The sequence below is a fragment of the Phoxinus phoxinus genome (assembly GCF_949152265.1).
Source record: "Phoxinus phoxinus genome assembly, chromosome: 6".
In the NCBI taxonomy this organism is placed as follows: domain Eukaryota; kingdom Metazoa; phylum Chordata; class Actinopteri; order Cypriniformes; family Leuciscidae; genus Phoxinus; species Phoxinus phoxinus.
In genome coordinates this window covers 34,355,722-34,383,223 of record NC_136881.1, presented here as the reverse complement: position 1 = coordinate 34,383,223, position 27,502 = coordinate 34,355,722, and the positions used below count along the sequence as shown (strand labels likewise).

General features: G+C 42.3%; 1 protein-coding gene across 1 annotated transcript in view; it reads right to left on the bottom strand.

The window, feature by feature from the left end:
* The window catches only part of cfap58 (cilia and flagella associated protein 58), a 124,798-nt gene that overhangs the window by 28,921 nt on the left and 68,375 nt on the right, over window positions 1–27,502 (bottom strand). The window contains exons 14-16 of the mRNA XM_079617086.1: window positions 25,653–25,764; window positions 25,442–25,546; window positions 628–747 (exon numbers count right to left, since the gene is read on the bottom strand). Of these exons, the coding sequence (XP_079473212.1) occupies window positions 628–747; window positions 25,442–25,546; window positions 25,653–25,764 (337 nt within the window). The remainder of the gene's footprint in view (window positions 1–627; window positions 748–25,441; window positions 25,547–25,652; window positions 25,765–27,502) is intronic.

Here is a 27,502-nt window from a genome sequence, read left to right as displayed (position 1 = left end):
GGGGGGCATGATCTGTTAATAAATTAATTTAATTACAAAATTAGCTGAATTTAATATTTTATTTAAAGCTACACTGTGTAGGAATTACTCCCATCTAGCTGTGAAATTGTATATGACTGCCAACTGAATATTACTTTCTAGCCCCTCCAATTCCGAGGGCGTTTTAACTCCTACGGTGGCCGTATTATTCCAAATCTGCCGGCAGTCGCGAGTAATCTCCCCCTTGCATTCGTCACGGTGCCACTGAGTGTAAAAACGTGAAAGGCGAATTTCGTGAATTTCCAGGTATGTCCCTCTTTGGCTAATGTATTTTCAAGATGGAGGCGCAACATGGCTTCCTCCATTAGAGCGACTCGCTCGTATGTATTATAAATGGCAGATTCTACGCTTATGAGAATACTATTAGTTGGTAGAAGTAATTATACATTAATGAGCACTTATAATTTTGAAAGTACAAAGTGTTTTTAGCTAAGAATCAACTCAAACTACACAGTGTAGCTTTAAACAATAGCATTACATTAAACTATTTAAATTGGTAAAATTACTTCTTTTTTTATTATACACTATTGTGTAACTTTATGAAGAACGAACGGAAAAAGACAATAAAAGATTATCTTTTTAAAGCACCTTCAGTTGTTTGGTCTTCTCCCGGAGAGTTCGCTGATAAACCTGCAGTTTTTCCGCTGCCTCGGGACCAGGCTGTCGAGCAAGGATGTGTTTCAGCTCCACATAAAGTTTCTCTTTCTCCTGCAACCACAAAATACACACACAGTATATAGTTTAACACTAAGTAAATAAAATCAAAGACATTTTAAAGTACCCCTATTTTGCTTTTTCGTATATTACATTTCACGTAGTGTGTAATATAGCTGTCTGTAAAGTTTTAAATATCAAAGTTCGCGATAAATAGATAAAAACTCTCAAAATAACTGATTCTAAACCGCCTGCAACGAGTTGTCAGTAATTCCAGTCTTACTTCCTGCTCGCACCAACATAGGTTTGTAACATATTTCCATAATGCCAATCTATGGTCTTCAACATCTACTTTGACCCATGTTGTGTTGTCGACATGTCGAGAATACACTGTTTTCTGCGCTGTGAAAGCAAATCCACTTCAGGGCTCCAAACAAAAAAATCAAGTAAGGAGCCATTGGCTCCTATAGGGGGAAAAAACAGGCGCCAAATAATTTTTTTAAGAGCCACATAACAATGCATTTACTTTTAGTCACCCTGTTGTGTGCATGTCTCTCCTCTTCTTACAGTCTCAGCATTTTCATCTTGTGAATGTTCTGGGAACTGAAGCTTATTTGGGAACTGAATGTCACTTCCGACTTATGAACTATATACAGTCCAAAAAATGTTTTTATATAATAAATAATAAATTCCCGCAGCTCGCATGCACGAGAAACTGCACGTGCTAACGGTGCAGTCTGTGGAGCATTCTTCGCGATTATGTGATCGCGTGCATTTTTATGCTTGTTACTGTCCCCGTGTTTTCTCACAGTGTCTTTTTTGAAATGGTTAGTTCCTGTAATGAACTCCGTTTTCCCCGCTATTTCTTTGCCCGCTCTTGAACAAAAGTCACAAAAATGTTTTTGTGTCTCGTGATCATACCTCAGTAGGGCTGCACGATTTTGGCCAAAATTATTTGTTGATTTGTCACATAGGCTAATTATAACTGCTTTTTACATTCATATTGTGCTACATCTCCTGCTAATGTGTATCAAAATAAAATGGGTCCTCTTATTCACCAAAATTCAGTGCATCTCCAGAATAAATAAAAATAAATAATTTATTAATATTTTAAATTGTATTTATATTTTATATACATTGTATTTACGTTGTATATATAATAATTATTAGGATAGACTAGAGATATTATCTTCTGTTATTATCTGTTATTATTATTATTACCTATTATTAACGTTACATGGCTTGGATAAATTCTAATGTAGAATGCAGTCTGTTATTTCTTGATAAGACACAGTTGCCATGAAAAACAGAACGTTGTCATGGACACGGAAGCAATACAATCGTTTTTAAATCAATATTTTGTGTCAAATTATTGATTTATTTGGAAGGTAGCCATGTAAGCGGGATCCCGATGTCAGTTAATAAAATTCTGTAGTTGTTATTTGAAAGGTCTCTTGTTATTTGAAGTCTCTCTCGCGCACTATTGCTCGCGCACAGATTACTATTGCTCGCGCACAGACACACTCGGTCTCTCTCGCGCACTATTGCTCGCGCACTATTGCTCGCGCGCAGACACACTCGGTCTCTCTCGCGCACTATTGCTCGCGCACAGACACACTCGGGGCCCTATCTTGCACCCAGCGCAATTGACTTTGAACACCGACGCATGTATCATTCCTATTTTGCACCCGCGCACAGCGGACTTTTCCCTCCACAGACGCACGTCGGTAAATTAGGGAATGAACTTGCGCTCGCGGGGGCGGTTCAGCGCAAAGAGGAGGCGTGTTCCGGCGCAAAACTGCCCTGGTGCTATTTTCCAGTTTTAGAAAGCAATAGCGCCACAGACCAGGAAAAAAACAGTCTAAAGACAGTGGCGCGTTGCGCGTTAGTGATGTGGTATTTTAAGGGCGCGTGCTTGGCCATAATGCAGTGTGTTAACGCGCATACACTTTGATTCTCTAATAATTATAAACAGACGCAGCAGTTTTCATTTTTGCAAATCATACATTATTACAAGGAAAAATATTAACACACGAGGGAGGTTGTGTCCGTGAAGATGTGAAAAAGATACGCCTGTTTAACCGAAGCTAATTTGGGTGGGTTTCTCCCATCATCCCCATTGTCACTTCTCTCTGTGTTTTACGGCCCTGACGAGAACGTCGGTCTCTTTGGCTGTGAACTGCTCCTGGCGTGCGCTGGCAAATCCGCCGTTATAATAGCAATCCGCCGTGGAACAAGCGCGTCTGCTCTTAAAGGGAATGTGAGAGGACGCTCTGATTGGTTTATGTCACGTTACGCCCAAACCACACCTATGAATAATGAAGCTACTTCAGACCAACCCCTTTTAGATTTGCGCTGGGCGCAAGAGTCATTTATCCGCCGGGAAAATAGCAACAGCGCCGGGATCCGCCCACAAAGTTACTTGCGCTTTGCGCTTTGACACTTGCGTTTCAGATCGTTAAAATAGGGCCCTCGGTCTCTCTCGCGCACTATTGCTCGCGCACTATTGCTCGCGCGCAGACACTCTGTCTCATCTCGCCCAGTTCGCTTCGCTTTTGTCCAGTCCGGCAAAACATTCTAGTTTCTACATCTAGAAACTAAGCTGTGCGGTGCAGGGAACAACTCTGATTATTGGCTCGTCATGGAGTCAGCGCTAGATTGGCTTTGCAAAAAAAAAAAACTTTCATATGAACAGAATGACGCATTTAAAATATCGCATATTTTTTGTTAGCATAGGTGTGTCATGCGTGCTGGTGATTGACAGAGATGAGGATTGCTTGAAGAAGTCCAATATTTTTCGCTTTGACAATTTTTTTTTCTGACGCGAAAGGTGACATTCGTTTTACCCGTTCATATTTTGGCGCTTTCACTCAGTTCACACAAAGCGTCTCATTTCATGACGTTAACAAAACAAATGAAGCGATAGGCTACTGGTTATAAAACATGCATGTATGATGCAGATTTTACAATCAAAGGGAGTAAATTTGTATTGTCGCCAATGGCGACCTTGGCAGAAATTTCACTCGCAAATAAATATATTTGGTCGCAAATGCGACCATTTTAGTCGCAGTTTGGAGCCCTGCACTTGGTAGGCTTCAGAGCTGAAATTCAGATTTGGCAATGTGTGTTTCCGTTCTGAAACGCAATGTAAGCAATAGACCAATCACAATAGACTCTGCCATCTGACCAATCAGAGCAGAGTAGGCTCTCAGAAAGGAGTTTAGAGAAGCAGAGTAGGCTCTCAGAAAGGAGTTTAGAGAAACCAAATCCTTGATCGAACAACTTTAGACACTGCGGGAATAGAGAAGATGCTGCAATGTATATCATGATAAAATTCAATAGTTTTTTACCTTGGATCAATCAATCAATCAATCAATCAATCAATCAATCAATCAATCAACATTTATTTATATAGCGCTTTACAACAACCGTCAGGTATCCAAAGTGCTTCACATCATAGAATAAAATAAAACAACATATCATCAATAAATACATATAACAGTAAAATCAAAAAAGAAAAGAAAAAGTTGAGAAGAAACAGGAAAAAGGAAATTGTCACACCACTACTGCATATTAAAAGCCACTCTAAACAGGTGGGTTTTGAGTTTAGACCTAAAAAGAGTTTAATCTGCAATTGTACGAATATCAGGGGGTAACTTGTTCCAGAGTCTCGGGGCATCAACTGCAAACACCTGATCACTCCATCGCTTCGACCTTGGGACTTCTAAAACCAGTTGGTTTGAAGACCGAAACGACCGGCTGTGCTCACGCATGGTTAAAATCTCAGTTAAGTACTCCGGGGCCAGGCCATTTAGGGCCTTAAAAACGAACAACCAAATCTTAAAATCTATTCTAAACTGCACTGGAAGCCAATGTAAAGTCTAGAGGACGGGAGTGATGTGTGCACGCCTAGATGTATTTGTTAAAAACCTAACAGCAGCATTTTGCACAAGTTGAAGTCGTGAAATGGAGCTTTAATTTAAACCAACATAAAGAGCATTGCAATAATCCAACCTCGAACTAACAAAAGCATGAATCCCCTTTTCTAGATCAAGCCTGTTAAGAAAAGGCGTAACTTTAGCTAGAAGACGAAGCTGGAAAAAAATCATTTTGACAACATTGCTGATTTGCTTGTCAAATTTCATGTTGCAGTCAAAAGTAACCCCCAAATTTCAGACAGCAGGCTTAAGGTATGGACCCAGAGCCCCCAAACTCACCACTGAACCGTTTGGGCTACCGAAGATGATCCACTCAGTTTTGGCTTTGTTTAAATTTAGAACATTTTGTGACAACCACAACTTAATATCATTAATACAGCTAAGTAGGGAGTCTAGTGCGACACTATCATTCAGTTTTAAAGGCAAATAAAGCTGCAAATCATCAGCGTAACAGTGAAAGGACAGGTTGTGCTTTCCTATAATACTCCCTAACGGCAACATATATAAAGAAAACAAGATTGGGCCAAGAATTGAACCCTGGGGTACCCCACAAGAAAGAGGAGCAGCTGACGAGGAGCATTCACCAATCATAACAGATAAGCTCCTATTTGCTAAATAGGAGCTAAACCATTGAAGTGCCAAACCTCGAATACCTACACAATGCTCAAGGCGAGTGAGGAGGAATGCATGGTCCATATCATTATGTACTCTGAGCAGTGCAGACTCAGTACTGTGTATCTAAAACCAGATTTAAATTTTTCAAGCACAGAATTGTTCTGCATAAAGGCTTGTAACTGTATAAAAACAACTTTTTCCAAAACCTTTGACAGAAATGGCAGATGAGAAACTGGTCTAAAATTAGTTAACACTGAAGGGTCAAGATTTGGCTTCTTAAGTAGGGCCTGACCACAGCATGTTTAAATGCAGCTGGGACACAACCTAGACTAAGACAAGAATTAATTAAAGTGAGTAAACTCGACCCAATGGTGCTATTAAAAACTTCCTTCACTATCCTGGCTGCATGGGACAATGTCTAACGGACAGTAGGTGGGTTTCATGTGTTGCACTACCTCAGAAAGCAGCGTAAGCGAAACTGGCTTAAAATCCTCAAAAACAGCAGAAAGCACAGGAACGAAAACGTTTAAATTAGCACTGCAGTTTTGCCTGACAGATGCTACTCTGTCAGTAAAATAACCGAGAAATTTCTCACATGTACAGTATTGATGCAGGATGCTTGGATGCATGTAAATGTCACGTTTATCATGGACTTTCTGTTTGTTTTCTTCATCTCTGTCATCATTTTCATTAGTTCATTTTCATCACCTGTCTAGTTTATCAGTTAATCATCCTTCATTGTCTTCACCTGTCGTCACTCGTTATCATCTGTGTATTTAAGTTCCTGTCTTTCACCTTTCAGTTGTCGGTCAATGTTTATGTTTGTTTATGTTAGTGTTTCAGTCTGTGCTCTGTGCACACGCTCCTTGTTTTCTTGTATTTGCCTTATTGGGAATTAAAACCCTTTGATTTGTTATCTTCGTGTTCGCCTCCTACATCATCTACCCAGAACCTGACAGATTGACCGACCTAAAAAGGAAAGGAGGAAGAACGGACCATAAGATGAGTTGGGAACTCGCTGGACAGATTGCGGCAGTGGCTCAGGGTAGCCGCGATCTGTTTGAATATACAGCGCAGTTTTATCTTCTCGCCATCACCAGCACCTTGAATGATGAAACGCTCAAGGCCTGTTATTGTATAGGGGCTAACGTCGTTGATCCGAGGGAGCTCCCAGATCTCTCCGGTCTGGACTGGAGAGAGGCGCTCTCAATTTGTCTGGAGAGCTTCATCCCACAGTACGCCGTTCCTCAGCCTGATCATCACGACGTTCCAGAGCTTCCTGCACCGCTGGTCCCGTCCAGCCCAGAGCTTCCTGCACCGCTGGTTCCGTCCAGCCCAGAGCTTCCTGCACCGCTGGTCCCGTCCAGCCCAGAGCTTCCTGCACCGCTGGTCCCGTCCAGCCCAGAGCTTCCTGCACCGCTGGTCCCGTCCAGCCCAGAGCTTCCTGCACCGCTGGTTCCGTCCAGCCCAGAGCTTCCTGCACCGCTGGTCCCGTCCAGCCCAGAGCTTCCTGCACCGCTGGTCCCGTCCAGCCCAGAGCTTCCTGCACCGCTGGTCCCGTCCAGCCCAGAGCCTTCGCCGCTGGTCCCGTCCAGCCCAGAGCCACCTTCGCCGCTGGTTCCGTCCAGTCCAGAGCCACCTTCGCCGCTGGTCCAGTCCAGCCCAGAGCCACCTTCGCCGCTGGTCCCATCCAGCCCAGGGCCGCCTTCGCCGCTGGTCCCATCCAGCCCAGGACCGCCTTCGCCGCTGGTCCCATGCAGCCCAGGACCGCCTTCGCCGCTGGCCCCGGTCAGCTCAGAGCCCTCTTCGCCGCTGGTCCCGTCCAGTCCAGAACCGTCTTTGCCGCTGGTCCTTTCCAGTGCTGACCTCCCCAAGAAAATTTTGGGGGGGGGCAATAAGTCCTCTGAGGGGATCGTGGAGGCCCTTCTGACACGGTTCCCATGGCCACCCGAGGGGTCGTCTCCGCCATGGCCGCCCGAAGGGTCCACACCGCCATGGCCGCCCGAAGGGTCCACACCGCCATGGCCGCCCGAAGGGTCCACACCGCCATGGCCGCCCGAAGGGTCCACACCGCCATGGCCGCCCGAAGGGTCCACACCGCCATGGCCGCCCGAAGGGTCCACACCGCCATGGCCGCCCGAGGGTCCTGGCCGCCTGCACGTCCTGCTCCGCCCTGGCCGCCTGCACGTCTTGCTCCGCCCTGGTCGCCTGAACGTCCTGCTCCGGCCTGGCCGCCTGCACGTCCTGCTCCGGCCTGGCCGCCTGCACGTCCTGCTCCGCCCTGGCCGCCTGCACGTCCTGCTCCGCCCTGGCCGCCTGCACGTCCTGCTCCGCCCTGGCCGCCTGCACGTCCTGCTCCGCCCTGGAGGCTTCCTGCTCCAGATCGGCCACCCCTTCATCAGCCTCCAGGGCGCCCACCCCCCCACCCCTTTGTTGTTCTACGGCGCGAGGTCGCGCCTTGTTGAAGGGGGGCGTTATGTCACGTTTATCATGGACTTTCTGTTTGTTTTCTTCATCTCTGTCATCATTTTCATTAGTTCATTTTCATCACCTGTCTAGTTTATCAGTTAATCATCCTTCATTGTCTTCACCTGTCGTCACTCGTTATCATCTGTGTATTTAAGTTCCTGTCTTTCACCTTTCAGTTGTCGGTCAATGTTTATGTTTGTTTATGTTAGTGTTTCAGTCTGTGCTCTGTGCACACGCTCCTTGTTTTCTTGTATTTGCCTTATTGGGAATTAAAACCCTTTGATTTGTTATCTTCGTGTTCGCCTCCTACATCATCTACCCAGAACCTGACAGTAAACCTATTGTAGGAGACCTCTAAAACAAAATTAGGAACCATTAATATATTAAATGTGAAATACCGACAAATTCAATTTAAATTAATTTAAGCAAATAGTACTTGTTAACATTTTCACTATTGTTATTTAATTTTTTTTATACAAACAGTGAAAAATTCTAGCTCTGTTATTCAAAATATTCTAAATAAATGGAATGAATTTGAGGACCATAATTAATATGATGAAATAGATCCTCTAAAACAATGTGAACATTCTCTGATATGCTAAATAGTATGTCACTAAATAGAAGCATTTTCCCCTTGAAAAGACTTAAAAAGATATTTTGTTAGTTCATAGTGAGTTCAGAGCATTATAACGAGATCTTTTGTTTATTGTTAGTCGTATACGATCAAAAGCAATGAAGTTATTTTTCAGTGTCACATCACAGGAAAAAGATACAGCTGGATTCAGGGGACTGACAGCTAATTCGTTTTGGAAGCTAGTGTTAATTATCCAAATGTGTGGATGAAAGAAAGATGTATAACTAAGACTCCATCGCAGCGCTGACCAAGTAATGACACACACACACACACACACACACACACACACACAGATCATCAATGTTGCTAATTAGAGAGGGAGTCCTGACCAGTTTGAACTCATCAATGCTAATAAATGCAGCCTGTCTGGTGTCTAAAATGATCACTAATATAAAGGCTCTGAATTTTCCATGGAATATAAATGATGTGCCACAGGAGAAATCATGAATTCGGGGGGTTTAGGACGTCTGAAAAAAAGATCGCTTGTGATCAAAAGGTTCGGGATTCAAAATGAAGACACTCTCATGGCCTCGACAACCACAAAACTGTTCTTTGTCTCAAACACGTTACTCACACGTTGCACATGCGCACACACACACACACACACACACACACTATAGATTTATTGCAAAGCCGAAAGCTTAACACATTATTCCTCTGAAGCTTCCAGTATTTTTCTCAAGATATTTTCTGTCCTTTTTTCCTTTCTCCGTTTCTTCACAGCCATGGTGGCCGTCTCTTCACAATTCCATCAATAGTGAAGTGAGCGCGTGCGATAGCGAGTCAGCGAATGAATGATTTATGACTGAGAGGCGTCTGGACTTTAATACACTGACTTTCATAGGATCACAACAAGTCCGAGATCAAACCCAGTCTCAGACTCCACCTTACACCAACTCTCTGTCTCGAGCAAACATCTGAACTCGCAGAGCTTTATCAAAGAATACATATCACTTTAGCACCCAAATACGTTTTCATGGCCAGACGTGGGTTGAGCTTTGATAATGCTAATGCAGATACACGTGTGCTCAACGGAGACCCAACAACCTGTCTATTTTTGTCTTTCTCTTTTATTCCGCCTGTCTTAGTATATTTATCATACACATAACACCAAGAATGACACATTTTGGGGCTTTATTTCTCAGAGGAAATGCTTTATTGCTCCGAGTTTAGTTTTTCGCAATGCCTCTTGCATACAGATCTTAAATGGATTGTTTCAGGTTCAATACAAGTTAAGCTCTTCTGAATTACTTTTCTCTGACTGTTGATCGCAGACCTTCCTATCTGGCCAAATCTGAGCACAGTTTGTGACATTGTCGAGATCTCTTCTCAAGCTTTATACAAGATAAATGTTCAACTACTGGTCTGTCTGTTTCTCGAGAGAAAATAAACGGATTTCATCCACATATTTTAATGCAATTTGTTTGTAATATTGAATAATAAATGTTGGATAGACACACCAAAATGTGAATAAAATCCCCCAAATGCACATAAAAACATACATGCTATCTTAAAGTGGATTAACTTTTTATTTTCTACACTAACATTCAAAAAGTTTGGAGTCAAATACATTTTAAAAGAAATGCTGTTCTTTTGAAAATACTGAAAAAAAAGTATTACGTATCACCACATGAATATTAAGCAGCACGACTGTTTTCAACATTGATAATGATAAGAAATGTTTCTTGAGCATCAAATATTAGATATTAAAATTATTTCCGAAGGATTATGTGACACCGAAGATAGAAGATAGATATTCAAATAGAAACCCAAACCTTTGTGAAGACACTATGATAAAAACACATTTACAAAATCTGTTTCTATTCTACTAATTTCTATATTGCACGCATGGAAATAACTCGTATGTTGTTCTTATTTGCAGATTGCTTTCACGACATTCAGTTTTTTCAATTCAAAATAAGGAAATATAGCAAAAAAAGTTCATCTTGAGTTTCTAAGTGAATCTATAAAGATGAAAACTTAAGATGGCTGCATGTTTTGTTTTGAAAACAGACGCAGCAGTTTTAATTTTTGCAAATCATACATTATTACAAGGAAAAATATTAACACACGAGGGAAATCATTGTTGTGTCCATGAAGATGTGAAAAAAATCTATCTAGATAAAAAAAAAAAAAATCTAGCGCTCCTGGCGTGCGCCTGGCAAATCCGCCGTTATAATAGCAATCTGCGTTGGAACAAGCGCGCCTGCTCTCAAAGGGAATGTGAGAGGACGCTCTGATTGGTTTATTTCATGTTACGCTTAAACCACACCTATGAATAATGAAGCTACTTCAGACCAACCCCTTTTAGATTTGCGCCGGGCGCAAGAGGCATTTATCCCACCGGGAAAATAGCAACAGCGCCAGGGATCCGCCCACAAAGTTACTTGCGCTTTGCGCTTTGACACTTGCGTTTCAGATCGTTAAAATAGGGCCCCATACGTGCATATGAAGTGTGCCATTTAGGATGGGGCCTGAAATTCTAGACGTAGAACGTAGAACTCTATTATTAGACACAGGTAAAAACGTAGATCAAATGATCTACTGCAAATCAAAGCCAATGTCACCTGCTTCTAGATAATGATAGTGATTAAAATGTGCTTTTGCCTGCTGAACTGCTGAATAGAAAAGCATCGTCTATAAATACTATGATCTGAATTTCTCCATCCTCCCTGATTCAGAGGAAATGACAAAGAATATCTGGCTCTCATCCAATGAACCGAATCATGGGTCCTTCAAATCCTCATCTCTCGATACTCTCGCTCACTTTTCACTCCATTTCCATCTCTCTCTCACCCAATCGCATATTTAACAGCATGTCTACAGTCATCATATACGTGAGAAGTATTTTTACACCTTGCAAACAAAAGGAAAGGGAACAAACAGGAAGTTGTTGCTCAGCTTCATTCTGACTTCATTTCCCTTATATCAGACTGAATAATCATAGAGGGCCATGTGACATGGAGAACACCTGAAGCTTCAGCGCGTTCGGGACCACAAGCTCGATTTAAAAGCAAACAGATGTTCTGTGTGTCACTCCATTTAGAAACGAAGACGTGTTGTGACTGACAGTGACGGGAACATACGCTCAATTTTCACCCCCGCAACAGTTTTCTCTGCCAAAGATTTCGGACGACAATTGCACGTCTACCGGCTTCCGACCTGTCGTGTCTTACGGAAGAGACATCCTCCCTTGACAGCTAGAGAAGATTTTGACAATCACAATGGTTTTATTGTGTTGTTGTTGCTGTCATGGAAAAACTTCTGTCACAAAAGAGTGGAGGCAAGCGTTCGTGACGTGACTCAATTGGTGGGTCACAGGTCTGATAAGGTCAAAAACAGCACAAACGGGGGACAAAACTATACATGCAAGTCTTAAAGTAATACATTTAGCTAGATGCTAACACTTAAATGGCTTAAAAGTCGACATTATTTATATGGCAATCGAGAGAAGGCCACATACTATCAATAAAACCTGAGTTGTATTTTACCCTGAATATTCCTCATAACCTTCAGCTTATAAAAACATTTTTTGTCCATTTTACTAAGCTAACAAGCGAAGCCAATCAAATCATGCTCTTGTGCATTTATCCACATTTTTATTTAAAACAACTAAAGAAATCCATTACAATGTGAAATGTAATTGGCCACATGTACAGTCATTCGGCCGCTTTTACTTTCCCACTCGACTCTGGCCACTTACAGTCGACTGAACCTGACTGTGTGTGTAAGAGAGCTGGTTTGGAGGAACGCGGAGAGTGCGTTCGAGGACGGAGAGTGAACGCGGGCGTGACTGTCGCCGCTACTCACCGGTAGAACTTTTTGCATAAACTTTGACAACGCCAGCGAATTTTTCAGCCACATAGTGTTTCAATCTGATCAAATTGAAAACATTACATCGCCTCTACAACATTGGTTACTGCTTATGACCAGTAACTGCTGGATTATCGCTCTTCTGTGATCCCGACTGTGATCCTACCATCTCCACCGCTGTTGCTTACCTGAGGATCTTCGCTCCGGTCCCCCAGCCTCTCTCACTTCCCTGTACAGGATGACGTGGTTTCTCCGGTCAATTTTCTGCTTCGTGCTTGGCTGGTTTCTGGTGTCTCCTGCCCACCTGCAAGTCGACGCTCTGTTCCAGTACTCTGTCGCTGAGCTTCTGAAGCTCCGACGCCATGTCGATGTCCTCCAGCCTCCACCTGGTTGCTCCATTCCGTCGGACATCATCTTCCAGCCAAACCGGAGATACGTCCACCGTGGATCGCGCGGTAAGCGCTTTTATAAGAACTCTAGTTCTTTCATACAAACTTGGTTTACCACACGCCGCCGCTCTCGTAACGCTTGCCGGGGAGCTAATCATAGTAGTCTGGCTAGCCTGCCTAAAGTGGCTAACTCTGCTTGTAAAAGTAGCTTTGCCACCGTCAACTTTGGTCTCCTGAACATTCGCTCTCTTAATAACAAGGGTCCGCTAGTCAGAGATGTCATTATGGATTTTAATCTTGATTTTTTATGTTTGACTGAGACCTGGCAGCTGACTAACGATTTTATTCCTCTCAACGAGTCTGCGCCTCCGGGGTTTGTTTACAATTGCCAGCCCCGTGCTTCTGGACGTGGCGGAGGTCTCGCACTGTTGCATCGCGAGACCTTGAAAGTTTTGCCGATTCCTGCTTTACCTCTATTTTTATCTTTTGAGTATTCTGCCTCATTGTTGCCCGGACCCTCTCCCACAGTTGTGGTCACTGTCTACCGTCCCCCAAAATATAACAAGGATTTTTTGAATGATTTCTCCCAGCTTTTCACTCATCTGTCAACCCTATCCCATAATTTCATAATTCTGGGTGACTTTAATATTCATATGGATAATATCAGTTCTCCGCTCTCCAGAGACTTTTCATCTTGCTTGGAAAGCCTCGGTCTGCGTTTATATATTGACTCTCCAACTCATTGTGGGGGGCACACATTGGATTTGGTCTGTTGTTCTGGTGTCATCCCCTCTGTTTGTAAAACTCACTCTGTTGCCTTTTCCGACCACATGCTCATTACTTTTAACATCACCCTTCCGATATCTAAAATGACCCTCCCTCGCACCATCTCCTTCCGGAATATCAAGGACATTAACATTGTCACCTTTGCATCTGATATTAATAATTTTCCAAGTGTATCTGCCTGCTGTTCACCTGATGAATTAGTTTCTTATTACAACAAATATCTTCACACTCTCTTGGACACCCATGCTCCCATGAGATCCAGATCAGTCTCTTTCACCCGCTCAGCACCCTGGTTCACTCCTGCCCTACGTCTTCTGAAATCTCAGGGTCGTCAGCTGGAACGCCTTGCTAATAGAACTGGACTCACCATTCACAATAATATGTACAAGGATCATGTTAATCTGTATAAGGACTCCCTCTCTTCGGCTAAATCTGCTTACTACTCTCATTTAATTCACTCTAATCATCAAAATTCCAAAACCCTGTTTTCCCTTCTCACCTCCATTACAAAACCTCCTGATTCTCTTCCCTACCACATGCAATCCCAGGACTACTGCAATAAACTTATGTCCTTTTTTGTTTCAAAAATCACAGACATCCATCAACACCTGAATTCTGGAGCTGCAGCTTCTGGAGGCAACTTTAACACCCCTTATCCACCCCTAACTACTACTTTCTCAAGTTTTGAACTTCCCTCCGTTCAAGTCATTACGGACATTATTCATAAATCTAAACCCTGCACATGCCAGCTTGACCCACTTCCGTCCACTTTGGTCAAATTCTGTTGCTCTTCACTTGCCCCTCTCATCACTGAGATTATTCACTCCTCTCTAAGTTCCGGTTCCGTCCCCCCTTCACTCAAAACTGCCTCGGTCACACCCATTCTGAAAAAACCTGGTCTGGACCCCACTAATTTCAGCAATCTCCGTCCAATATCTAACTTACCCTTTTTATCTAAAATTCTGGAAAAAACAGTCGCTTCTCAACTTCATAATCACCTCATGTCTAACAGCATCTACGAGCAGTTTCAATCCGGCTTCCGTCCCCTGCATAGCACTGAAACCGCACTCCTCAAAATTTCAGATGACCTTCTCATGGCTTCTGATTCTGGGTTACTTTCTATTCTCATTCTACTGGACCTCACAGCAGCTTTTGATACCATTTCTCATCCTACCCTCCTTAGTCGATTATCATCTATTGGTATCACCCACACTCCCATAGCCTGGTTTACTTCATACATTTCGGATCGCACACAGTTCATACAACTCAAATCCCAGAAATCCGTTACCTTCCCTGTCTCCGCTGGAGTGCCCCAAGGATCTGTATTGGGGCCTCTCCTTTTTATCATCTACATCCTCCCTCTTGGTCACATCCTCCGTAAACATAACATTCAATTTCATTGCTACGCGGACGACACCCAGCTCTACCTCTCTACTAAACCATCTTCTTTACTCCCACCCACCTCTCTCACCCTCTGTCTCCAAGAAATCCATTCTTGGTTTTCATCCAACTTCCTCAAACTAAACAGTTCAAAAACCGAAGTTCTTCTGGTGGGCACACCACATACTCTCTCCAAAGCTAATACAGTTTCCATTATCATTGATAATTCAATTGTTCTTCCCTCCCCTCAGGTTAAGAGTCTGGGCGTCGTCCTCGACAGCACATTATCATTCCACTCTCACATAAATAGCATCACCCGGTCCGCCTATTTCCACCTGCGTAACATCTCCCGTCTTCGCCCCTCTCTCACTCCACAAACCACTGCCATCCTGGTCCACAGCCTCGTCACATCGCGGATAGACTACTGCAACTCACTCCTGTTTGGTCTCCCTAATAAATCGCTCCAGAAGTTGCAGCTCCTACAGAACTCTGCTGCACGTCTGATTACTCGGACCCCCATTTTTCATCATATCACTCCTATTTTGCAGCAACTTCACTGGCTTCCCATTAAACAGAGGATCATTTTTAAAATACTTCTCATTACTTACAAAGCTCTTCATAATATGGCTCCTCCTTATATCTCAGATCTCCTCCATTTAAACATCCCTACCCGTTCACTCCGATCCTCCAACACCTGCCAGCTTTCTGTCCCCCCTGCCCGTCTTGTCACAATGGGGAGCAGGGCGTTTAGTCGCTCTGCTCCCCATCTTTGGAACTCACTCCCTCCAGACCTTCGCACCATTGACTCATTTCATCTTTTCAAATCCAAACTTAAAACTCTGTTGTTTAGACAGTCATTTTCCACCTGACCCATATCTCTTCAATGTTGTCTTGCCAATTTTATTTGTTTACTGTTTTAATGTTTTTATCTGCTCTGTACAGTGTCCTTGGGTGTCCTGATAAGGCGCTTTAAATAAAATGTATTATTATTATTATTATTATTATTCATCCTGTAAATCACAAAACCTTTTGCGAAAATAATAACAAATGCTGGCGGTGGCTGGCAACTTTTTCAAAAACGCTTGCGGGGAAAAGTATGGAAGCTTGTTTATGCCAAAGAAGAAAACATTTTAAAAGGTAATTGCGACTTTTTATCTCACTTATCATTTTTATCACACATCTTTATTTCTCAGAATTGCGAGATATAAAGTCAGAATTGTGTGATATAAACTCGCAATTGTGATAAAAAAACCAGCAATTCTGACTTTTCTCAGAATTGGATGTTTATATCACGCAATTCTGACTTTATATTGCGCAATTCAGATTTTATAACGGGCAATTCTGACTTAAAATTGCGCAATTCTGACTTTATAACACGCAATTCTGACTTTATATTGCGCAATTCTGACTTTATAACATGCAATTCTGACTTTATATAACGCAATTCTGACTTTAAATCGCACAATTCTGACTTTATAACACGCAATTCTGACTTTATAACACACAATTCTGACTTTACGACACACAATTGCGACTTTATAACATGCAATTCTGACTTCATATTGCGCAATTCTGATTTTATAACACGCAATTCTGACTTTATATTGCGCAATTCTGACTTTATATTGCGCAATTCTGACTTTATATCACACAATTCTGACTTTAAATCGCGCAACTCTGACTTTATAACACGCAATTCTGACTTTATAACACACAATTCTGATTTTACGACACACAATTGCGACTTTATATCACACAATTCTGACTTTACGACACAATTGCGACTTTATATCACGCAATTCTGACTTTACGACACAATTGTGACTTTATATCACGCAATTCTGACTTTACGACATAATTGCGACTTTATAACACGCAATTCTGACATTATAACACGCAATTCTGACTTTACGACACACAATTGCGACTTTATATCACGCAATTCTGACTTTATAACTCGCAATTGCGACTTTATACCACGCAATTCTGAGATAAAAAGTCGCAATTACCTTTTCTTTTCTTTTTCTTTTTTGTGGCGGAAACAAGCTTTCATAAAAGAGTTATGGGATCCCCACTAAATACCATAAGTTCTGGACACTTAGTTCATAGCAGTGTGTACTAAACAGGTTAGTGTGTAAGCAGCGAGAGAGTTCGTAGCTGGCCTGAAGTGCTTGAAAGACAGTAGCGTTGAAGGAAGTGCTCACGCATGAGCTTTGGAAATTAGAGGTCATGACCTTGCTCTGAGTGCTGGATCTTCCGCAATAAAAAATAACGCTTTCTTTTCTGTTTTACCCACTTGCTCAGAAAACTCAATCTAACTCTGCGGCACCTGATTCGAAAGTTTCGCTGACCTTACGACTCATCTGTGATATGATGCATATAGTGTTATATTAGATTATCTGTAGGGCATAATAAACCCGCTGTTTGTTGCAAAGGTAAAACAACCCTTCCTGTCGTACCTCAGCTGGTAAAACGGTGAGTCATTGGGCCATATCTTGCAGCCACTATGCATGATAAAACAGCTGACCGCTAATCGCCAGTCCAGATTTGCCTGCACGAATATTAACCGACATGATATGCTCCGTGCCTCTTTTATTACTGCACTGCCTCAATGCAAATAATGCGACAATTAGAGTCTGTGTCTGTGCGAAAAACATCGCCTGGTCTTTGTCTGCTGTAAAGTAGTGCATTGTGAATACTTCAAGATCTATAATGGGTATTATATTCAAAATGGAGCCTATCTCGCATCCTTTTTAAATCACAAGTGTCTTCCGTCTACAGAAGTGCAGCATTGTCTTGACTGCAATGGCTTTTTGCTATTGTGTCCTAAACGGTGCTATATTGTACACGCTGTCACAATCTTCACTGCAAACAGCTACAAAACAATACAACAATGCCCTGCTGTCTGACGGCTGTTTTAAAAGGCATCAAATGCAGCTCACACACAGCGCCAAAGCCGATACACAGAGATGTGCCTGAGCGACTTCATAATTACACAGTGAGTTATAGGGGTGTTGTAAGGCAGACAGCTTTAACCTAATTAGCACTGAACCCCAATGTTCACTCGTACTTCCTCGCAGACAATGTGTGCATAAAGCTGGAATCAGAGTTCATTTCAATTGGAGTCCACTGGCAACTGAAGTTGTGAGAAATCGTGCATAGAAATACGCAATGCTGATTAACTTATGTAGGCCTATCGTAAAAGTTGTTCATAGTGGCATCAAACAGAATTGAAAAAACAACAACAATATGAATCCAAACATACAGAAGCACACAGAGATTAATATAATGGTAACTTGACAATAAGGTTCATTAGTTAACATTAGTTAATGTATTAAATAACATTAACTAATCATGAGCAATACATTTGTTATTGTATTTGTTCATCTTTGTTAACGTTAGTTAATAAAAATACAGTTGTTCATTGTTACAGTAGTTCATGTTAGTTCACAGTGCATTAACAAATGTTAACAAGATTTTAATAAAGTATTAGTAAATGTTGAAATGAACATTAACAAAGAATATTAAATCTGTATACGTGCAGTTCATTATCAGTTCATGCTAACTAATGTAACAAACCTTATTGTACAGTGTTTCCAATATAATCTATTAAAAACATCTCTTTGCATGTACAGCAAACTGCTGTATGCTGAATTGCTTTTATGCAGAAATGATTATCAAATGTGACAGTAATGACTATAATTTTACACACACACAAAAATATTTAAAATAAATGCTGTTCTTTTAAACTTTCTATTCATCAAAGAATCCTGAAAAACTATACCCTGATTTCTACCAAAAAAATAATAATCATTTAAGCAACATTGGTAATAATAAGAACATTTTCTTGAGCACCACATCAGCATATTATAATGATTTCTGAAGGATCATGTGACACTGAAGAATTGGTCAGTTTTGCCATCACAGGAATATTAACAGAGAACAGTTATTTTAAACTGTAATAATATTTTTACTGTATGTTTAATCAAATAAACGCATAAGATTTTACTTATTTATCATGATCGTGAACAAATCTTAATAAAGCAATCTTGAGTTATTTTCAATTTACCCAGAAGCCATGGGGTTTTATCTTGCAATTTCCAAGCCTAATTCAATATTTTTTCCACCTCATTATAAAATTCAATTAAAAAAGAAAAAAACAAAACAAAACAATTTGAATGAAAAATTTACAAAACGCTGAAAAACAAATGATCAACGATGCTCTTCTTATTTTTGTAGATAACTTTACTGTAAAAAATGAAACACTACATGGCTCTAGTACAGAGAGCTACATACAGTGCAACTATAGTGGGTTTTGAATTCAGTTTTGGAAGAAGAAGTGAACACCTGATTTGATACGATCTGATACCTAAAAACGGTTGCTCGTGTCCTTAGATTGCGAACCAGTCTGTTAAGCTTCATTTGATACAGCCAGTGAAAGGAACCTTTTTAAACTGGCTGTCTGTCTGATGTTAATGGCATTTTGAAAGCCCATTTTATCATTTCCACTGCATCTGAACTCAAGATCCGAAGTGGGTGAAAAAAAAAAAAAACTCTTAACACCATCAAACTGAACATCACAGTCCATGTCTACACGTCTCGTAATGGCGAAAGTAAAGTAGACAGCTACTCCTGGAACATTTTGTCTGTCTCTTTCAGACGAACTGAGAACTTTCCGTCTTATTTATTCCCTCTCTCAGTTCTAAAACGTGTCGGCTTAGTTGCGTTGGCGCCACCGTTATAGTCCTCAAACAAACCAAATCAATTAAAAATCCCAAATACGAAAGCAAGAAAGCCTACAAAGTTACCCTAGTCGCTCTCTCCATCTCTCCATTCATAACCTAATCAGAGATTTCAAGAGCATTTATGTAAACAAATGTTGCTCCCTCAAGAAGCTCTGCTCGAGCACCTGCTACATCTGAGCAATCACATTTGTTTCTAGTCTGAGCAATGAACAGCACGGATCACTTCATTTCAGATAATGGAGGGCCCTCTGAATACTACACACACCACACACAAGGACAAACACAGGGAAATGACTCTGCTTCATGGGTAGTTCTAGACTGTAATGTAAGTAGAGCAAGGCTAAACATATAAATAATCGACTCTGCTTGTTGTGTATTATTGAATTAAATGGCAGAAAGGTCAACGATGACAATCCCATACATTAAACAAATGTGTCTTTCTCTCAGTTCACAGTACTTTAAAAATATAGTCAAAATGACTTATTATCAGTCCAGGCGGAATATGCAGACTTTTTCATAGTTTTGGGGAAAATCTGAAGAATTCTGTGGAATGGATTTAAGAGAGTAGAGAGTGCTTTACTGTTATTAGGCACTGCACTGAAAGCATTATCAAATTAGTCCAAATATGTAATAATGGAACAAGCCAGGCGCAGAGGATGTGTAAAACTAATGGTGGCCATTCTGATTATGTGGAGCTTTCTGCAAAAGTCCTACAGGCACTGAACTAAATAAAAAAAAAAGTTATTTTTACAGTGGAAACAAAATGTATTAAGTTAAGAAAAAAGCCGGAAAAACCCCAGTGTCTTCTTGATAACTTGATAATAACTCAAGATCTTTCTTTCATCTTGATCACAATAAATAAGTGAATACACTACCATTCCACACTTTGTGTTGGTAAGAAGGGTCGGTTTAATGTCTCTGAAAGAGTATCAAACATACATAACCGTATCATTTCTGTCAAATCGATTAATCGTGATTAATCTCATCTCCTGTAACATAAGTTCCCTTTCAGTCGCTCACGTTCAACGTAACGTCGACGTGGGGATCACTTCAGGGAGCCCTATCATCTTCGAGTGTCTACAGAACGAGCCAATGAACGGTGGCGTGCGTGAATCGCGTCATGCGCCCCGCCCCGCAGGTATAAACAGCAGGAAGTGGGCGCACGCACACATTGTTTTTCGCTGAGGACCCGAGATCGTGACGGCCGTTACAGCAATGGTCAGCAACCGTGGCGACGGGACGTTACGTCTGCCGTTCCCCTCCTTCAGGGATTGAGGGTTACATTAGTAACCGAGATGTTTTAGTTTACATATGTGTGTATATATATTATCGTATTATATATATGTTTGAAGATATAACTCCACATCAGCAACATAAATTCATCAACTAACCATTCAGAGACGTCCTGTTGCATTCTATATGTTGTCACTTCTTCTTGAGTCTCTCCATCTTTGTCTGACTCCGTTTTAACATTAAAGGCAGAACAGTTTCTGTCATTTTAGTGTGTCTGCGTGAGGTAATCGCAGCTGCTAACACACACACACACACAAACACACTAGGGCTGCACGATATTGGAAAAAAATTACATAGCGATATTTTTTTCCCCAACGATATATATTGCGATATTGAGAGCCATAACTCCAGGCTAAAGTCAATAATGACCATTCCATGATATAAATAATTTCATTAATAAGCAAGCTTCATTACAAGTGACAAAAAGGTCACTTAATATTTTATTCCAAAATTAGAACATTTCTGTAAACACAAAAGCAGAACACATTTTTTTATAAAACAGCTGCTGTATGTCAACCCCCCAGATTGGTTTACAACAATATAACTTAAAATAAATATATTTTTTATAAAACAACTTATAAGCATTTTGGTTCAAGTCAACTTTTCTTAGCCAAAGTGCCAAAGTAAAACAGTGTTGGTGTTGGTCATCATCATAATAATATGAAATAAACTAAATGAAATAAAACTTTAATATATTTTGTTATGTATTGTAGCGTTTCGCTACTAGAAGTAAACAGACGGATTCTTTCTCCTTCTGAGGCTTTATTCAAGAACAGCAGGGTTACTGTTATGGCCGTAACCCACGCCGTACATAACATGAAGAAGAACTCTAGCTCGCTTCTCTCGCTGTCTTAACTCACTCCTCTTCTCACTTCCCACCCTGAACTCTCTCTCTAGCCCCTTAACTCCGCCCCTTAAAGTGAACCAGGGACTAACAGATAGAACCACTTCTTATTCGATTAACACTGTTGAACAACATCACATTAACTAGTGTCTTTCAGCATTTATAATGACATTACACTGCCCCCCTCTTAATAAGAAGAACCCTCGTCCACGAGGGGGCAAACAAAGTCTTTGAGGTGCCCAGGCCGACGTCTCTGCCTCCTTGGCCGCATATCAGTTTGAATGTCTGAGCTTGCAAGGGGATGAGGGGTTGGGGCACGGGAATCAGTGGAAAGTCCATGGGAAGTGACTGAATGTGGGGTGTTTAGTGTAGGGGACTCAAGAGCAACTGGGGTGTGGGGCACAGGCCTGGGGTCAATGTTGTTTTGTGAGGCAAGGGGGGTTAGATTTCTTTTTTCAAAAGAGACGGCCAATTTACCTCTGTACGGGGCCAGCCTGTCTCTATGCAAGGCTACCTTCCTGCCTCTAGGCGGCATCTGCACCCTAAACACTACCTCTCCCACCTTCTCTAGAACCAAGCAGGGGCCCACCCAGTGGCAGTCAAGCTTCGGGGAGCGTCCTCTTTTCTTTCTCGGGCTGTACACCCAAACTGACTCGCCAGCCTGGAAGTCTCTTCCCTTGCTCCTAACATCATAGTTCCTCTTCTGTCTCATGCCAGCCTTTTCCAGTTGATCCCTGGCAAACACATGGGCTGTTTCCATCCGATCCTGCAACCTCCTTGCATACTCTGGTCCAGCAGGTACAGCCGGCATGTCTGGGGGTTTCCCGAACAACAACTCTGAGGGGGTCCGAAGCTCACGCCCCAGCATAAGTAAAGCAGGGGTACACAGTGTGGAGTCCTGTACCGCAGATCTGTAGGCCATGAGAATGAAAGGGAGGTGAGTGTCCCAATCCCGCTGATGGTCAGCTGTAAGGATAGCTAGCTGCTGGCCCAAGGTCCTATTCAATCTTTCAACCAGGCCATCGCTTTGGGGGTGTAGAGGCGTTGTGCGAGTTTTTTCCATGCCAAGCCGATCACATAGGGCCGCAAACAGCTTGGATTCAAAATTTCTCCCCTGATCACTATGAATGACCTCTGCTGCACCGAACCTGCTGAACATCCCCTCCACCAGTGCATCAGACACCGTTTCTGCTTCCTGGTTCGGTATCGCATAGGCCTCAGGCCACTTTGTAAAGTAGTCCATAGCAGTGAGGACGAACCGGTTACCTCTCTCAGTGACAGGGAAGGGGCCCATGATGTCCACAGCTACTCTTTCCATTGGTGCTCCTACAGCCTGCTGTTGAAGTTTGGCATGAGACTGATCGAGAGGGCCCTTATAAGCTGCACAGGCATCACATCTGCGGCAGAAATCCTCCACGTCCCTTCTATGCTGGCCCCAGTAGAACCACTGGCGAAGGCGGCGGAGCGTTTTGGACACCCCGAAATGGCCGGACCCCGTACTCCCATGACAAGCGGTTAACACTGCTTCCCTCAGTGTTTTGGGCACTACCACTTGCCATCTGTCCTCCCCAGTGGCAGGCTCCTTCCATGCTCGCTGGAGTACTCCCTCACTCAGCCGCAGTGTGTTGAATTTGGACCACAGTCCCTTTGTGACCAACGAGCACCCCGTAATATTCCCCCAATCGGGTCTCTGCTGTGCCACCAGCCAACGTAGAACAGGCCTCAGATCCTCATCCTGCTCCTGTTCCAACTTCCACTCTGGTGTATCAAACAACCTCAGTGCTCCACATGAAGGCTGTGCTGACTCGTTCCCCAGACACAGTTCCCTCTCCTGCGGAGTGCCTGAATAAATCTGTCTCTAGCGAGCTCATTCTGGACTGATGGTGGCATTTCAGCATAGGCGCGTTTACATAAGCATTCAATGTCATTTGCCAAAATGCGGAGGGGTTCACCTTGTCTTCTGCGTCTGTTATGAAATTCTGTCCTTAGAAGGACAGGCTGGCTACAATGTCCAAACCGCCTATGAAGAGCCCCAACTAATGCATTATAATCATTTCTCTCTGCAGGACTCAACAACAAGAGACAGGCAGCTGCATCATCAGTGAGGCACAGCGCTAGCTGCAAGGCTTTATGCTTTTCAGGCCAGCCTGCAGCATCAGCTAACAGTTCAAACTGGGCTCTGAATGCATCCCAATCCGTCTTACCAGAGAACCGAGGTGTTTTAATAGCGAGCGTGTCTGAGTCTCTGATGTATTCGCTGCAGGTCTGGGTGCCGCCATGTTTGTTTACATCCCGCGTCTTCACGTCATCGCGAGAGTGTGTCTCGCCGCGCCGCACATGCGCTGTCATATCGGCGCCAATCTGCTGATGTGCAAACTCACTGTGCGGGTTAAATGAAGGCGCAAAACCAGCTTCAGCAGCTTGTAACATGATAGCTTCTCTCATCTTAGCCGCATCGCTCGAAACCCAGCGCGGATCTGCCGCCGGCCCGTGTGTCCACAAGCACTCGCTTTTCCCCCTTACTGTCTCCTGCATCTCTTGCTTCACTTTCGGCCGCGCCCCGTAATCCATCTCGGCAGCGGATGCTCGGCTCGTGCGTTAAAGTCCGTCACTTCTGACACCAAATGTAGCGTTTCGCTACTAGAAGTAAACAGACGGATTCTTTCTCCTTCTGAGGCTTTATTCAAGAACTGCAGGGTTACTGTTATGGCCGTAACCCGCGCCGTACATAACATGAAGAACTCTAGCTCGCTTCTCTCGCTGTCTTAACTCACTCCTCTTCTCACTTCCCGCCCTGAACTCTCTCTCTAGCCCCTTAACTCCGCCCCTTAAAGTGAACCAGGGACTAACAGATAGAACCACTTCTTATTCGATTAACACTGTTGAACAACATCACATTAACTAGTGTCTTTCAGCATTTATAATGACATTACATTATTAAATCTTCTAAACAGATTAGAGAACATGTTTCTGTAAACAGAAAAGCCGAACACATTTAAACAGCAGCTTTACACCATACCGCCTGTTAGCGCCACCGCTCCCACCACGCGCATCAAGAGCTGAGGGGGCACTAAAAAAATTGCCTTATGAAAAATCAATAATTATAATGGCGATATTATTTCAGTATAAAAAATACAGACATCCCAAGTCTCCCGGAAGTTCCGGGAGTCTCCCGCATATTAATAGCTGCTCACTGATGTCCGCGAATTAGTTAAAATCTCCGGAATCTAGAGCGAGCGCGCCCGCGAGACAGAGACTGTGCTCCAAACTGCGCAGCGCGTGCACGGCAGAGAGAGCAAGAGACTGCGCGGGTGCCTCATGAAGCGCATGTAATATCTCCCTCTGGTGCTATGTGCTACTACCCTTCACATCGCATGTTCCGGCGATGTGACTATCGCTCACTCGCACATCGCGATGTCGATGTTAAAACAGAATATCGTTCAGCCCTAACACACACACACACACACACACACACACACACATAAACAAGCTCTTGAAACCCCGCCCTCTGCAGCAGCTCATTTGCATTTAAAGGGCCAGGCACAAACCGGTGCGTTTTTGCAAACCCTCAAAAAGTGACAACTTTGCCATGCTATATAAAAATATCTGTGGGGTATTTTGTGCTAAAACTTCACACACACACTCTGGGGACATCAGATATTTATTTTACATCTTGTGAAAATGGCATTTTACCAGCCCTTTAAAGAAACGAATTAATCTAACATTTCAACTAATAGTCTGATTCTGGGATGGGACAATCTGTTTGTCTGACCAATGACAGGCGAGGCAGAAGGGGCACAAGGATTGTTCTATGACTAGTTCCAATGAGTGAATCTTTTTACCTGTAGAAGAAGCTCTTTCTCCACAACCTCCTGAGTCTTAGCTATCAGCCTCCGTTGTAGACAATGAATCTTCTGAATCAATTCAAAGGTGCTTGGATCAGTATCCTAAACAGAAAGAGAGATTATAGAAGCAAAATCTAACTGTTTTGGAAGACTTTATTGATAATACGACTGTTTCGGCAACATGCATGATGCAAATATAAGTTCATACCGCTGTTTTCCTCCAGCGGTGTACATTCATGGGATTGCTGCGCTCATCTTCCAGAGCACGACATCTTGTCCTCTCTTTCTGCAACTCCCTCTGCATATGAAACACTTCATGTCTGCCATCAGAACAAAAGCACACCGGTAAAGTAACTCTGGCTCTGGTTTTCAGGCCATAATAAAAGCAACAATAACCTACTAATTTATAGTCAGTCATTTAAGTCCCCTGCATTCTGGCAGGACGTAACAGCACTTTGAAAAATGAATTTGAACGAGAGGATATAAAGGCCTGCAATTCACTTATTTACTTATGCATCACAACAGGCACAAACAGGGAAATGCAAACAAGAGGTTGAATGGGAGTGAGTGGGGGAAACAAATCTCTTGGATCTCATATCGACAGGTTATGGCTCACAACATAATCCTAGCTGACCTTTCCATCTCTGCACCAAGCTTGTTTGAAAAGACATTTGTAGACATGCATGCTTTTCTATAGACATACATGCAGGATGCATTCTATCATTTTGAACTGCTTTATGGTTGGTCTATGTACATTTGCTGCGTAGTCTCGCTGTTTATCCGATTAAAGCCGCCATGAAATGGGAGATGTGATAGTCTTTTTTCCCTATTGTGAAAAATCAGAGCGAAACGGCTTCTTGAACAAGAAAAAATGTAGGGTGTCCATCTGGAATTGATTGAAATGTTGACGTTTTCTTATTACTGTGATCTCATGTGAGTGACAGGTAAAAAACATAAGAATTATCAATTTTGATTTTGAGGGGACTTCAATTTTGGTTTCAAAGCTAGTGCTTCGAAGAAAATTTGAGCAGTGTTCACCACCACAAGGCCAGGTTGTGGATGGTTGCCACAGTGCTTTGCTACACAGTTGCTGATGTTTTGAGAGGTTGCTTTTGAGAGATGGCTTGGGTCCCTCCCTCTTGCAAGTTCCCTCTTTCATCTTTTTTATTGTCCGCCAGTAAACTGTGAGTCTGATCATGAAGAAAATAAATAATGAACCTCATCTTAGCTAGTGCTACTATAAATGAACCAATCAGAAAAAACTTGGGGTTGCGGTTCAAGTACACTGAGTGTTTACTGCAATTTTTGTCTGTTACAGTGTCTGATGCTAAAGTAATCATGGACAACTGGCGAAAAGATCTCTGCGTTCTGCTCTGTTGCATTTCACCCACCTGTTATTTCTCACAACATTGTACCACGTAGTGTCACCCTACAGTTCGTTTTCTCAGTCACTTTGGTACATTTCTCAGATCACAAGTGAAATTCTCAAAACAACTTGTTCAATCTCCACATCATCTACAGTAGTAACTTGTGCAGAATGTTCACATCATAAAAGCAATTTCTCATTCGTATGTACAAGTTGTAAATGCTTTGATATATCCATGCAATTTATTTTGTACAGTTGTCTGCTGTTTCCTACATTATCAATTGCTAATGTCATGTTTCTTAAAATGTATAATACTGGTTCTCTGTAAAAGTCTTACCCCCCAAAATATCTAGGCATTAGTTCAATCCACAAGTCATTAAATACAAAATGGTTGAACTAGTTGTCATAATGAGTCAAGTACACTGCCAGGGGCCCAAAAAAAACATCACGCCTATGAGCATATGATTGGATCATTATTGCAATGATTATTATGTTTATTTATTATTACTCCGCTCCGCGACGTGCCTAACAACGCCCCTTAGCTGTTCTAATATTGCTTTTATATATAGTCTTGTCTTTTTCTTTTATATCTACTTTTTACTGTAATTTGTTGACAGACCAACAGTAAAAGCGCAACTGTAAATCCTGTCAAGTCTCTTGCAATCAATATCCCATACAGTATACAGTAATGT